This window comes from Dermacentor variabilis, chromosome 11, assembly GCF_050947875.1.
Source record: "Dermacentor variabilis isolate Ectoservices chromosome 11, ASM5094787v1, whole genome shotgun sequence".
In the NCBI taxonomy this organism is placed as follows: Eukaryota; Metazoa; Arthropoda; class Arachnida; order Ixodida; family Ixodidae; genus Dermacentor; species Dermacentor variabilis.
In genome coordinates this window covers 83,567,490-83,580,183 of record NC_134578.1, presented here as the reverse complement: position 1 = coordinate 83,580,183, position 12,694 = coordinate 83,567,490, and the positions used below count along the sequence as shown (strand labels likewise).

Sequence of the window (12,694 nt, the reverse complement as noted above, 5' to 3'; positions counted from 1 at the left end):
CAGGAAGGACAAGCAACACTCAAACACATGCTGTGGGAGTGCAATATAGCTGTAGGAAGGATCGCAGTTGCTCCGGAGACCCTGTCGTCGAGGTGGGCCGCCACTCTGCGCAGCTCACACCTCGGAATCCAGACGTGAGCAGTCCAGCAAGCCCGTGAGGCGGCCTTGAGGTAAAACCTTGACATTCCCTTGTGGTAGACCTGAGCCCGGGTCGCGTGAAACCTTTCCGGACGTACAATAAAGCTGTATCTATCCATCCATACCTAAACGTAGTCACTACTGCAAATATCCTGGAACGAGTGCACAGTTCTATTAAAGAACACACTTTTGAGGCGTAGTTTTCTAGCATTTGGGGTTCGGGCATGTGCTAGGGCGTTCTTTCAGCAAGTTCAGCTTACTGTTGCACTATTTTCAGGGTCGGCTTGCTCCCGTCGGCGCCCCGACCCTGGATACACTGTCCATGTGATTGGGGCCACTCCCAGCGACACTATCATGCATTACAACGCGTATGACCTAATGGGGTTTCCGCATCTTACTGTTCAAATAAGCAGGAACGTAATTGTGATGTAGAACTCTGTTCATCCTACGATAGATTACGTGGCATTTCTTTAACTGCTTTAAGAAAACTTAGCTATATTGATTCCAACATAAAGTGTGGACCTGCAGATTTGTGACCTTTTTCTTCCTCGGTGTACAGCTGAGGTAATTTGCACACAGACTTTTCACGACTTTATCGAAGCTCGGAGCGTCTTTTCTTGTGATCCGAATTAAGGTAAATTGATGTTCTAATTTTGTACATTTGTCCCAGTGTTTAAGCTGTATCGTAGATCGTCGAAGGCACGCGCAGAGCAACACGTCCATAAAGCATGTGGCGGGACGGCTTGTAATTGCGCTGGCGCCTGCCGCATGGCCATGGTATAAATCGTCGAGTTCCGTAAACATTCATTTTTGTTCGCAAAACGAAGTACCATGCTTTCTGGGCTTCCTGAAGATACCACAGTGGCGACGAGAGTCGGACACTGGTTGGACGCACGTCGCCACTGAGTCTGTAGAAGTTCCCTCTCGCCCTTCCGCTTTCGATGTCGCTGCGAGCACCTAGAGCACGTATCGTCTCCATCTAGAAGCACACATTGAAGGCAACGGAATAACAGGGGCTGTAAAACGTCCTGCCCTGCTGGTGTCATCGTTGAGCGAATGTGTCGTGCGGATCTTGCAAGGGCACGAGCCGGCAGTTCCCATCAAATCCCTGACGTAAGACGTCATTGTAAAATCCCTGGAGGAATTTTGAACCCTCAGACAAACAAAATAGCAGCAAGCTATTCCTTCTTTATGCGAAGACAGGAAGAGCAAGAAAGCGCCCGCGACTGCATTGCGGATGTAAGACTGCTCGCACGTTGTAACTTCGGAATGAGGAAATAAAACCGCAGTAGACACCTTTAGGGGCATTTTCGCACGATTAGGCTCACCATGCACTGTCGTGTCCGATTATGGTCCGCAATCCACGAGCGCAGACACGGCGCGCTTCTTCGGGAAAAATAGTGTGCGCCACATAATGACGGCCCCGTACTACCCTCAATCAAACAGTTTGGCGGAAGTGGCAATACGCAGACGGGCACTTTGCAATGCCGACTTGAAAAATTTTTGTTAGGCTACAGCACCAAGCCGACCCGAGAAAAGGAGTCTTCTGCGGAGAGTCTCTTAGAATTCCACCGACGGGCTCGCCTATGCACCTACTTTGAAGAGGAAGACGGAACGGGCAACAGTGCAAGCGCCGACTGTGTCCCGAGCCACGGAGTGCAACAATTTATACCCAGAACGCAGATATCGACAGTCCAATCAACTTGGCCAAAGTTGGCTACGGGGAACCGTGACAACAGTGGAAGTCAAGCGTTTCTTAAACATTGACACACCAAATGGGGCGCAGCGAAGGCACGTCGATCAGGTACGACCACGAATCGTCGACGTCGGGTATGAAGGAACATTGCGAAACACAGTTCGCTGCAGAGCAAGCTTCGCAGGAATGGTAATTCCCATCCTGCGACACTCAACCAACAACCAGCCAAGCCCCACAAGCTGGCCAGCCTTTGATAGGAGATGAAGCATCTGGAAGTTGCATTGAGCCAACAGGGCGTCCAGGGTCGACAACGCAACCGATTCTTCTCAGATGCTCAACTCGTATCCACAAGCCTCCGGACGGGATCTAGCTCAGAGGGGAGGAAGTGCTGTATCGTAGATCGTCAAAGGCACGCGCAGGGAAACACGTTGATAAAGCATGTGCCTGGACGGTTCGTAACTCCGCATGCTGTGGATGCATGGCCATGGTAAAACCATGAGTGCAACCTTTTCAATAACCATACATTGTTGCTCGCACAATGAAATGTCATGCTTTCCAGGTTTCCTAGAAATACCACAGTTTCTTTCTCTACAAGTGCTGCAAATACTCAGCATATCAGTTCTTCATTTGATAACTTGCTATATCGAATGGAAAGAGGGACCAAACATTCTCATAGGCTAAAAGTAAATAAAAACTCACCGCTTAGGCGATTTCCAAATCCTTCAACATGGACGACTGCACAGTCTCCCATCACGTATGAGAAAGTGTAAGTTCCAGATGGTGCACCTAATACAGTCAAATAGTCACACATTTATTATTTGGAAAACAGAGGCTTGATACATAATAATTGATCAAAGAACAGCATGGTGTCAAATATGACACCGTTGCAGCCACTCATGTCCCTGTATCTCTGTATCCTTTTCTTTATAGTATAGGTTTTATTGACCTCATGCTATGGCGCATGTCTACTGAAAGAGCCTGTGGACACTACTCGATCAATGTACAAACGTCAGCAATGGCGACTACTTCAGTGTTCATCGGCTTTGCCACATATTCATTTTGCGCCAGATTTTCTCGGTGCCACAGCAATTGAGCGCAACGTTAGCATCAGCCGAGTTGGCGTGACCTTAGTTTCTCGTTATCCATCGACGCCAGGAAGGATGGTTGGCTTCTGCAGCGCTTGCTATCTATGCACTGCGGCAGCACCTGTCTGCAAAGCTACAAAAGAAGTCTTGCAGTGCTATTACCGTCAACTGGCAGTGGCGATGACTTCGGTGTCCGTTGCCTTACACATGTTATCCGGTTTTCTGCGTGTTAATTATGCGACCATGCTCTGCGCATATTAAAAACAAAATGGTTCCATGTTGGTAGTCAGTGAAAATGTGTCCCATTCACGTAGGTCATGTAATCATTGTGACGCTGCTTCACGAGATTGATATTTTTCTATTCTATCTCTACCTAATGATTGAGAAAGTAGGCATCGATAATTTATTTTTGTAATTTTCATTTAATGACGTAATTTTGCTCTTGATAACGTCTACTCATTTGTAATTTCCAATAGCAACGTCCAAAAGGCACATAGGGTACCATATATTTCATTGTCATGTTTTGACGCTAACATAGGGTTTCTTGTGCTGTTTTGAAAGCCAGTGGTGCATTAGCTTCGCGGCACGGGTTTTGCGTCACCTCTAGACGCCTCCTCGATTGTCCTCTTTCAGGCTCTTCTACCTGCTGCGCTGGCTTAGTGGTTATAGTGTGGCGCTGCTAAGCACGAGGTAGCGGCATCAAATCCCGGCCGCGGCGGCCGCATTTCATTGGAGGCGAAATGCAAAAACGCCCGTGTCCTGTGCATTAGGGACACGTTAAAGATCCCCTAGTAGTCAAAATTATCCTCGAGTGCCTCACTAGCTTCGGCGCGCTTTGTAACAAGTCGTTGTTTTGGCAGGCGAAACTTCAGAATTCAATTCATTCATATATCTGGGCACTGTTATCTGTCTCCCTAGCGTCTTTGGCTTCCTATCATGCGTCCTTCAGCCGGTTATCTTCTTCTAGCTGGGCAGCGTCCATATGGACCGGTGCACAGTATTGCGTGGTGCGGTGTGCCGTTTGGAGCAGGCAAAACGCCCATTTTAATATTGTGGCTAGTATCATTTCCAACCGGTCTGTTTTGTCAGCTCCCATTTCATGCTTACGTGTACTCTCTATTACGGGAGAACCAGCAAATTTTTTTAAACCGGTGCTCGATGTCGCGCATCCATGCATTACTTTAGTACTATTTGTAGAAGTAGGTCCTGTTTAATAAGGGCTGTCTGTAGAGCTAAGTGATGTCGTTGCGCGCTTTGCTGCTCATTTGTACGTTTAGACACCTTCTGTGTATAGCGTGAAGTATTACGTGCTTGTATCATTTGCAGGCACAAATAATGTGCTGTGACATGTTCCTGAGCAGTCAGTTCGTTTGCACAATACATAAAGCTTCGCTGTGCTATAATGCTTGCAAGGACAAATTTTATTGTCAATGCTACTATTTAAATAGATGGCTGATCTGCTTCCATGATAAGGGACACGCTATAGCTGTGGATTTCTACTCTGGGAATTTAACCTTATCACTGAACTTAAAGAAGCTGGAAACCGGCTACTTTAGGCGTCCTAAGCTACTTTCTATGTCTTACCCCTACATCCGGAAATTAGCCTTAACGTGAAGCTCATGTTAGATTTTGTCAAGATAAAGCCCGACGTGAACGCACCCAATGAAAGACAATGAGCGTCTTTCGCATGTTCACGCCTGTCGTTGCAGGGACGACGCCAACAATTGGCTTCAAATAAGGGCAGATTGCTGAATGCGGGGTAAGTAATAATCGATGTGTTTGCATAGTTGAAAAGATTCTGCCTTTTTTCATGTTTAGGTTGCTCAAGCCAGCCAGCAAGAGAGTGACCTTGCAAGTATGACTCGCCCTCCAGCCCCACATAGCAACCTCCTATGTGCCTTTAGAAGTGCCGTCAAATTTAAACGCGACAGCTTTAAAGGGCCCGTGTCGCAGAAAATCCAACGTAGCCGTGCAGTGTCGACTATCGTTTCGGAAAAATCATTCCGAGTAAGTTCTAATACAGACAAGGATGGGAAGCACAAGGATGCATACCTAACCACGCAGACCGTTCGTCTAACGTATGGAAGTTACTGAAGTAATTGAATTTCCGAACATAAGAAACATCAGGAAAATCGTAAAGTACGACTTACACGCAACCTCCAGACGAGATAGCGTCGCATTGTAATTTCAATATACGAGAAAAACAAGATTATCTTATGCTGAAACTGAAACACTAACCCCTTTCCAGCTTTTCTACCATTTCTAACATGGCCATCGCATCCGAGATTTGCATACGCCTGCATGCGCAAATCTTGAAGGACACAAAGCGGCACTCCTGATTGCTCGCAACACCTCCAGATGTCGCTGGCCTCCACCGGATTGCGGTCGCCACAAGGGGCCGCGTTTCTACCAGAAAGCTCACCTTCGTGCATAGCGTTTGCCGTCAGCGTTTCTTAGTAAACGTTAGGGTTACATAAACTGAAATTGGCAGGAAGCATTAGAAGTAGTCAGGAATCTTCCAATGCTATCGCGTTCCACTCCTAATGACGAAGCTTAAGTGTCCTCCAAATGTTTCTCTCTCTTTTGAAACAAGTAGGGGTCCAACTTTTAATCAGGAAATAACTACTAAGCTAAACCTCACTCTCTTCAGCACACAAATAATGTTTTCTCTTTGAATGGCCACATTGGGATGAGCCCTCACTGCACCATGTTTCCTTGGTAGTGTATGAACACCAGCTTAGTGTATGAACGCCAACCAGATAACGCTACAGAAAGATAGATGTGGTGGCTCGTCTACAGCATCACCTAAATCAATGCTTTGGCCTTTTGTGGCGCCTGAGTGCTTTATAAGGAGGGCTGTATGTTTTCGAAAAAAATGTTAAATATACCATCCTGTTACCTGGTGTAAGGCGGGATGTCAGGAAAGCATTGAGTAAATTTAAAAGGAAAGGGCTGATTTGCTGCTATGAGTGGCTGAGCACTCTCAGCAGCATGGTGTGGCCTGGTGCTACCACACTGGGCTGACAGGTGCATGCTAGGTGTATTCTGGTAATATGTAACCACTAAATGCAATGACATTGACATTCCTTATGATCAACGAATATACACACGAACTGGCTGTAGTCTCACTCGCATATAAATAAGACCTGGTTATTCTACTTCAATAGCAGCAGAATTGATAGTTGGGCGAGTTGGTGCGAATTCATAGTGAAATAGTTCGTGTGTCCCCTTCACTGTGTCCTTGTCAATTGTGCGCCCTATTTCCCTATGACTACTTCAATAAGTTATAGAGCATGCCACCGTTGTACTTCGACTGCGTGCTTATTTCGAGTAAAATGAGGCAAAAATTAAGATAAGTCGTAGTGATAACAGCCTTGTGCCATTTAGAAGAGTCATTTGTGAGAGTGAGGACAATATGCTAAGGCTATTTTTTATGCAGCAGACGTGTTTCGAATTTTTCTCTCTTGTGGAGAAGTTAATTTGGCACCGTTCTGCTGGAGCAGGTTGACTGGTACTCTTAAACTATATATCATTGTACTAACGTATTGGGGATTTCTCAGATTGCCTTTCATATAGGATATTGCTAATTTAAGGCTTCAGCTCGTGCTTTCCTTAAGTTTCACTACGTTACTTCTAATCTTTCTTTTTGCGGAGTACAAGGCTACTCAATCACTGCTTTGATTTGTCCATATGTAGACTCTGCTTTCATAATGTCCATGAAAAGTGTCATAATGGCCTCTTGGTGTTCTATTTTACTGGAGAGAGCGCAGCTGACGCGGATCTTTTGCTTACCTACGTAGAACTTGTCTTTTTTACGAGAGAATCGATCCTTCTTAAGTGTTGCTTTTCCTATCTCAGCATATCTACGCTTGAGTATATTTATGCTTAGCTGTTATGCACATGTGATATTTTTCTATTGGTTCTTCTGTTAAGTGCTCATTCTGCCATACAGAAACCAAAAGATGGCATTGTGTTCGATTTTTACTGTCCAATTCATTTTCGTGAAACACAGGCTGTTTTTCATTATGTGCCCTCGTTATTTTTGCCAATGTTTGAAGTCTGCCATTGTATTCCATCGCATCTATTGTGTAGATTATTATGTATTTGGTAAAAGGTTGATACCAAAGAGATGTTTCGCAATGAAGATCCTGGTGGTGAAAACTTGCGTTTTTCTTGGCTTAGTAACAATGGCAGTTCTTTCATTTGTTGTCCCAAACACTCCAGGACTCTCCGAAAAGCCGCGTACGCCGGCGCTGACTGGCTGTAATAGCAACGTGTCAAGCAGACCGCGGCGGTCTAGGAGAATAAATTGAAGAGGCGCAGAGGATGGGTGCCTGATGACTATAAGGAGCAGCCAAAAATAGCAAGAATATGGAAAAAATAGTAAAATGGGGGGGGGTGTAGTTCGCCGGATGTGTCATTGCCAACTGCATAGGGTTAAAATATCGGGTAATCAATTAGGCCGCCGTCTTCTGCGACCTTCGTTGAGCAAATAATACTAAAGCATGGTCGCCTTGCAGAGGTTGCGACAAGTCCTTAGGTTCCAGTTCTCTGCCACACTTCGAATTCAGTCGTTGTGTCATTCTAGTCTATGCATCGCAACAAAAAAGTGACTGATAAGAAAAGCAGGAAATCACATTGTTACGATTGAGTTCAACACTCGTATCACGCAGAACACTAAGTCATTATCGTTTTATTAGGCTTTTACGGCCGTCTTTGTGGTTGGTGATGGGAGGCCAGTGCTTGGCGGCCGCAGTATCGTTGCTGATACAAAGGTCATGTGTTCTCGCGCAACCAAAATACGGGTCACCTGAGGGCCTAAGTGTAAATATATTAGAATAAATAATTGAGGTAGATATTGTCTCACAATGACTGTCGAAGGTAATGAGCATAGTGATCGAGCAATATAGCCACAGAAGATACTGTTACCTAGCACAGCCAGAGACGAAGCTGAGGGAAGTACAGTAGATGACGACAACGCTCGCTGATGTGGCGCGGACTGCCTTTCATCTTGTAGGCATTGTAAATACCTGGAAATATATTTAAAGCCTCCCTTCTCACCGTAACAATCTGGTGGATGTTTCAGGCTCTCCAAGACGAACGACGGATTTACGCAGCGGGCGCACATTGGCTGTTTCAGCAATGCCAGCTCAAAGCGAGACTGCTTCGGGAACAACGCCTTCCTCGCCCACCGCCATCGTGACACAACCGCACGACCCACGAACATTTTTTGGCACGGATTGTACCATATATTGTACCATTCTTAAAGATTGCTTTCAGCTATATAACCGGATGAGCGCGAGAAATCACGAGAACCAGACCGTCATGCTCGCTAACCTAATCTTTTACTTTGTGGGCGCTGCACGCGTCTGGTTTGAGACCCACGAAGAGGAGTTGTGCTAACAAAAGCGCACTGATTTGTTTGACAAGCTTGTTGGCCGCCATCGTTCCACGCAGAAAGAAGTTGTGTGCGGAGCCCAGACTTGCCCTGAGTCCTGTGTGACATATATCAAGGATGTGCTTGCGCTTTGTAGCAAGGTTGATGAGAAGATGACGGATGCGGAAAAGGTTCCCCATATCCTCAAGTATTCGCGGAAGGCGCCTTTACTCACCTTGACTTCAAAAAACTGTTCGACAATTCAGGACGTCATTGGTAATTAGAAGTCAAGAGCCGTCGCATTGCCCACAATTTTTCTTGCCTTCCTAACACAGCTGCAACGCCTACCTGCGAGAACTCCCGTCTCCCACCTGTGCCCGCTTAATTTGATAGTATCGTGCGCATTGTCCGCGGGGCATTGTAACTGCCTCTCCAGTTCCTCCGCAGGTTCGCGCCCCAGACGATTTCCATAAGACCACATCCCTCATGCAGACCGTTGTACGGCACGAATTGGGCAACATAGTACTCCTGTCACTTTGCCCAGTCAACGGACCCGACTACCGCTTCTCCGACATACCCAATCTACCACGAATTTCGTACGCTCGTCCTCTTTAGCGAGACCAGGAAGAATGACACACTCCTGAAGACATGCCTATCTGCTTCTGCTGTGGACGCGTTGGACGTATTTCCCGCCATTTTCCCAGTTCTTCGAACTCGTAGCCTTGACCAATCTTTCAACATACCCGGCGCCCACCTGGAAGTCCTCACAAGCCGACACACATTGAATAAGACAAGGCTCCAACATCTCTGCCCGTACGACCAAATCGTTCCCCTTCGCCATATCCACGTCTTTCGCGCACGCCTCTGCCTCGTCGCTCCCCGTCTCCTCTCTACTCGCGCCGCTCTTCGGAAAACTAACGGGCGCAACTCCAAGATGGGAGCCTGCCATGATGGCCCAACACGAAATTCCTCTGCTTACCCTGCCTGCAATCAAAACTTCATCAACGTGAACGTGGATGGTATACCAATAATACCACTGATTGACACAGGAGCAGACTTATCGGTTATGAACGCAAATCTCCGTACGCACCTAAAGAAAGTCCAAACCCCTGCACCGCTCGCTGTCGTCCACGTAGCGGACAGCGGAACTCCAGGTGTCACTGGGATGCGTGCTCTGTCACTGTATCCGGACGCCATATTTCAGTATTGTTTTACGTCTTTGAGAAGTGACCACGCAAAATTATCTTCGGCCCTAATTCTCTGTCGGCACATTCGGCCGTTATTCAGTGCTCTGCGGGGGTTGTCAAGCTCGCCCTATCGGATGCCGTTGACACTCCTGATGCTACGCCCAGTCAACTATGTTGCATCGACAACGTTCGCCTATCGAACCGAGCCAAGACCTACATTCCCGTTTCACGCGATACACATGTTGCCCGCGGTGATTGCAATCGTGCCCCCCAACGTCACCATCCTCGTGTCACAGAACATCGCATTCCGATACACGGTCTTCCGTATAAAAGAAAATGCCATCTGTCATCCTGTGTCGCCTTTCTGCCTCGGTCTCAAGTGCTACCTCAGGACACTTCTTGCAACCTTGTTCTCGGCTCGCGACTACCATATTGCGGCCATAACTGGTGCTTCTGCGTCGCCTACCTTTGTTCGTTCGGGCCCTACACGCCAAGTATTAGAACATTTCACTACAATGATCGCATCTGAGATTCCGGCCCGCCATGCTGACACACTTCGTTGCCTTCTCGCTTTGTACCGGGATATTTTTGGTCTGAATGACCAGCGACTGGTTCAGATATCCATTGTGAAATATCGGATACACATGGGCGACGCCTGCCTGATTCACCCACAGCCCTATCGCGTCTCCGCTACTGAGCGCCAAGTCATACAGAAGGAGACTTGCCCGAGATATCACTGGGCCTTCTTGTAACCTTTGGGCTTCCCGGGTGATGCACGTCATGAACAAGGATGACAGCTGACGCAGTGTTCACTATCGTCATCTCAGCAAAGTAACATTCAGTTGCCGCAGATAGATGACACCCTCGATTGTTTATTTGGTGCAAAATCTTTTTCTTCGATAAAGCTTCGGTCTGAGTACTGACAAATTGCAGTTGGCGACTTGCACCGTAAAAAACCGCTTTTATCACACCTGATGGCCTCGACAAGATAAAATTGATGCCGTTAAAATTATGTCATTCCCCGGCTACATTTGAACGTATGATGGACGCTCTCCTTTGGCTTCTACGAGATCGAATCCCGGCCACGGCGGCCGCATTTCGATAGGGGCGAAATGCGAAAACACCAGTGTACTTAGATTTAGATGCACATTAAATAACCCCGGGTGGTCCAAATTTTCGGAGTCCCGCGCTACGGCGTGCCTCATAATCAGAATGTGGTTTTGGCAAGTAAAACCACATAAATCCTTTTTCCCCGCTTTTAAGTGGTCAGTCTGTCTGTGCTACCTCACTGACGTTATCGTATTTTCACCAACATTTTCCACGCACTTTGATCACCTTACGACAATTATTTCTGTTCCACAAGTCTATGCTTCAGCTAAATTCATCAAAATGCAACTTTGGCCCCAAGAAACTTATTGTGCTTGGCCACCTCGTCGATTCTTCCCGCGTACGCCCCGATCCCGAGAAGGTTCGCGCTATCGAAAATTTCCCCGTGCCGGCTTGTGGTAACGACACTCGAAGCTTTGTGGGCCTTTACTCATACTTCCGGTTATTCATTCGATTAGGGCCAGTTGGTCTGTCTTTTTTTTTACCTTTGTATAACAGTATAGCGCAGCAAGCAGAACAACTCGGCCTGTTCGTACGCAATTTCGCTAATGGCACACGTCCTCTCACAGACCTCAAGAAAGCCGCGGCTTTGGTCTGCGATCCAGAACGAGCTACTGCGTTCACTGAGCTTACCGTGCGGCTCCTTTCACCACCAGTTCTCACCCATTTTAACGTGACCGCTCCAACAGAAGGTCGCACCGTAGGCAGCGCTCATTGAATGGGCACTGTTTTCGCTCACCGTCAGCATGGTTGCGACCATGTTGTTGCATACGCTAGCCGTCGTCTGTCCGAAGCGCAACGCAATTACTCCATTACTGAACGCAAGTGTCTCGCCCTCGTCTGGAGACTGGGCAAACTTCTGCCCTACTTGTAGAGTCCACCGTTCACAATTATCACCGACCATCATGCCTTATGCTGTCTTTCATACCTAAAGGACCCTACTGGACGTCCTGGTCGGTGGGCTCTGCGACTCCAGGAGTACTCATACACCGCTGTCCAGAAGAGCGGCCGGTTGCCTAGAGACGCTTATTGCTTGTCGCGCCATCCAGGAAACCCACCGGAGCTTCCCCACAGCTGCGAGTATACCTACGTGGGGTCCCTTGCTGCCTTTCTGAACATTGGAAATGTCACGCAGTGAACCATACTTGCGAGACCCCTTTTTATGGCTGAGTGCTTAGACACCTTCCCCTTCTCTGCGTACGTTTGTGTTGTCGTGTAGCATTGTAACATGTACCCTGATGGTCCCTAACTGCCCTGGGGGATTCCCACATTTATGCGTCTAACTGTACTCTCAAAGCTACGCAATGTTTGTAACGCAAGCTGCCTCGAAGTTTCACGGACATATGACCGTGTTCGGCATCACTTCTTTTGGCCACTATTTACTGCTCCGACTGCCGTTACGTCAATTTCTGCGAAAAAATGCCAGCGCCAGAAGAAACCAGCACTACTCCCACCTGGCCGCCTTCAACCCCTTGACGTACCATCAGAGCCATATTTTAGAGTTGGTCTTGACCATCTGGGCCCTTTCCCGCTATCTGCTATCTGCCTACGGAAATAAGTGGATAGCAGTCGGTACCGACTACAGGACCCTGCACACGATCACACGGGCTCTCCCAACCAGCTGTGCAACTGAGGTGCCACACGAAAGGCCTTTCTGAAATCCATGCTGACTAACGTGAAAAAATAATGCACAGAGATAAGAAAATTATTGGTTTGAGAATAGATTATGTGTTCCGTTAGTTTGCAGCACATGCATGTTAGGAATATTGGGCGGTAGCTTGCAGGTGATAAAGATGAATCTTTCTTGGGTATTGGGATGGCCTTGCCAACGTTCCAGTTTCGTGGCACCACTCCAGATGACAATGATTGCTAGCTGGAAGATATGTGACAGTATGGAAGCATAAACATGTCTAGTGTTTTTTAAAACTTTAGAATTTATACAACCAATTCCAGCTGAAGTTGACACTTTTAAGAAATCAGTTACTTGAACGATACCATTAGTTTTGAAGATGACATTAGGCATTGTCATTGTGATGTCGTCGTGATTGTTACATCGTCATCAGTCTGGCTTTGTCATCCGGTTCTTGTCAAACCATGGTTTTCA

At 47.1% G+C, this 12,694-nt stretch overlaps 1 protein-coding gene and 1 long non-coding RNA gene across 2 annotated transcripts in view; one reads left to right on the top strand and one right to left on the bottom strand.

The window, feature by feature from the left end:
• The window catches only part of LOC142563765 (uncharacterized), a 54,311-nt gene that overhangs the window by 19,859 nt on the left and 21,758 nt on the right, over nt 1-12,694 (bottom strand). Inside the window, exon 4 of the mRNA XM_075674382.1 lies at nt 2,534-2,620. Coding sequence (XP_075530497.1) covers nt 2,534-2,620 — 87 coding nt within the window. The remainder of the gene's footprint in view (nt 1-2,533; nt 2,621-12,694) is intronic.
• The window catches only part of LOC142563766 (uncharacterized), a 41,554-nt gene that overhangs the window by 26,945 nt on the left and 1,915 nt on the right, over nt 1-12,694 (top strand). The gene's annotated exons all lie outside the window — the stretch shown is intronic.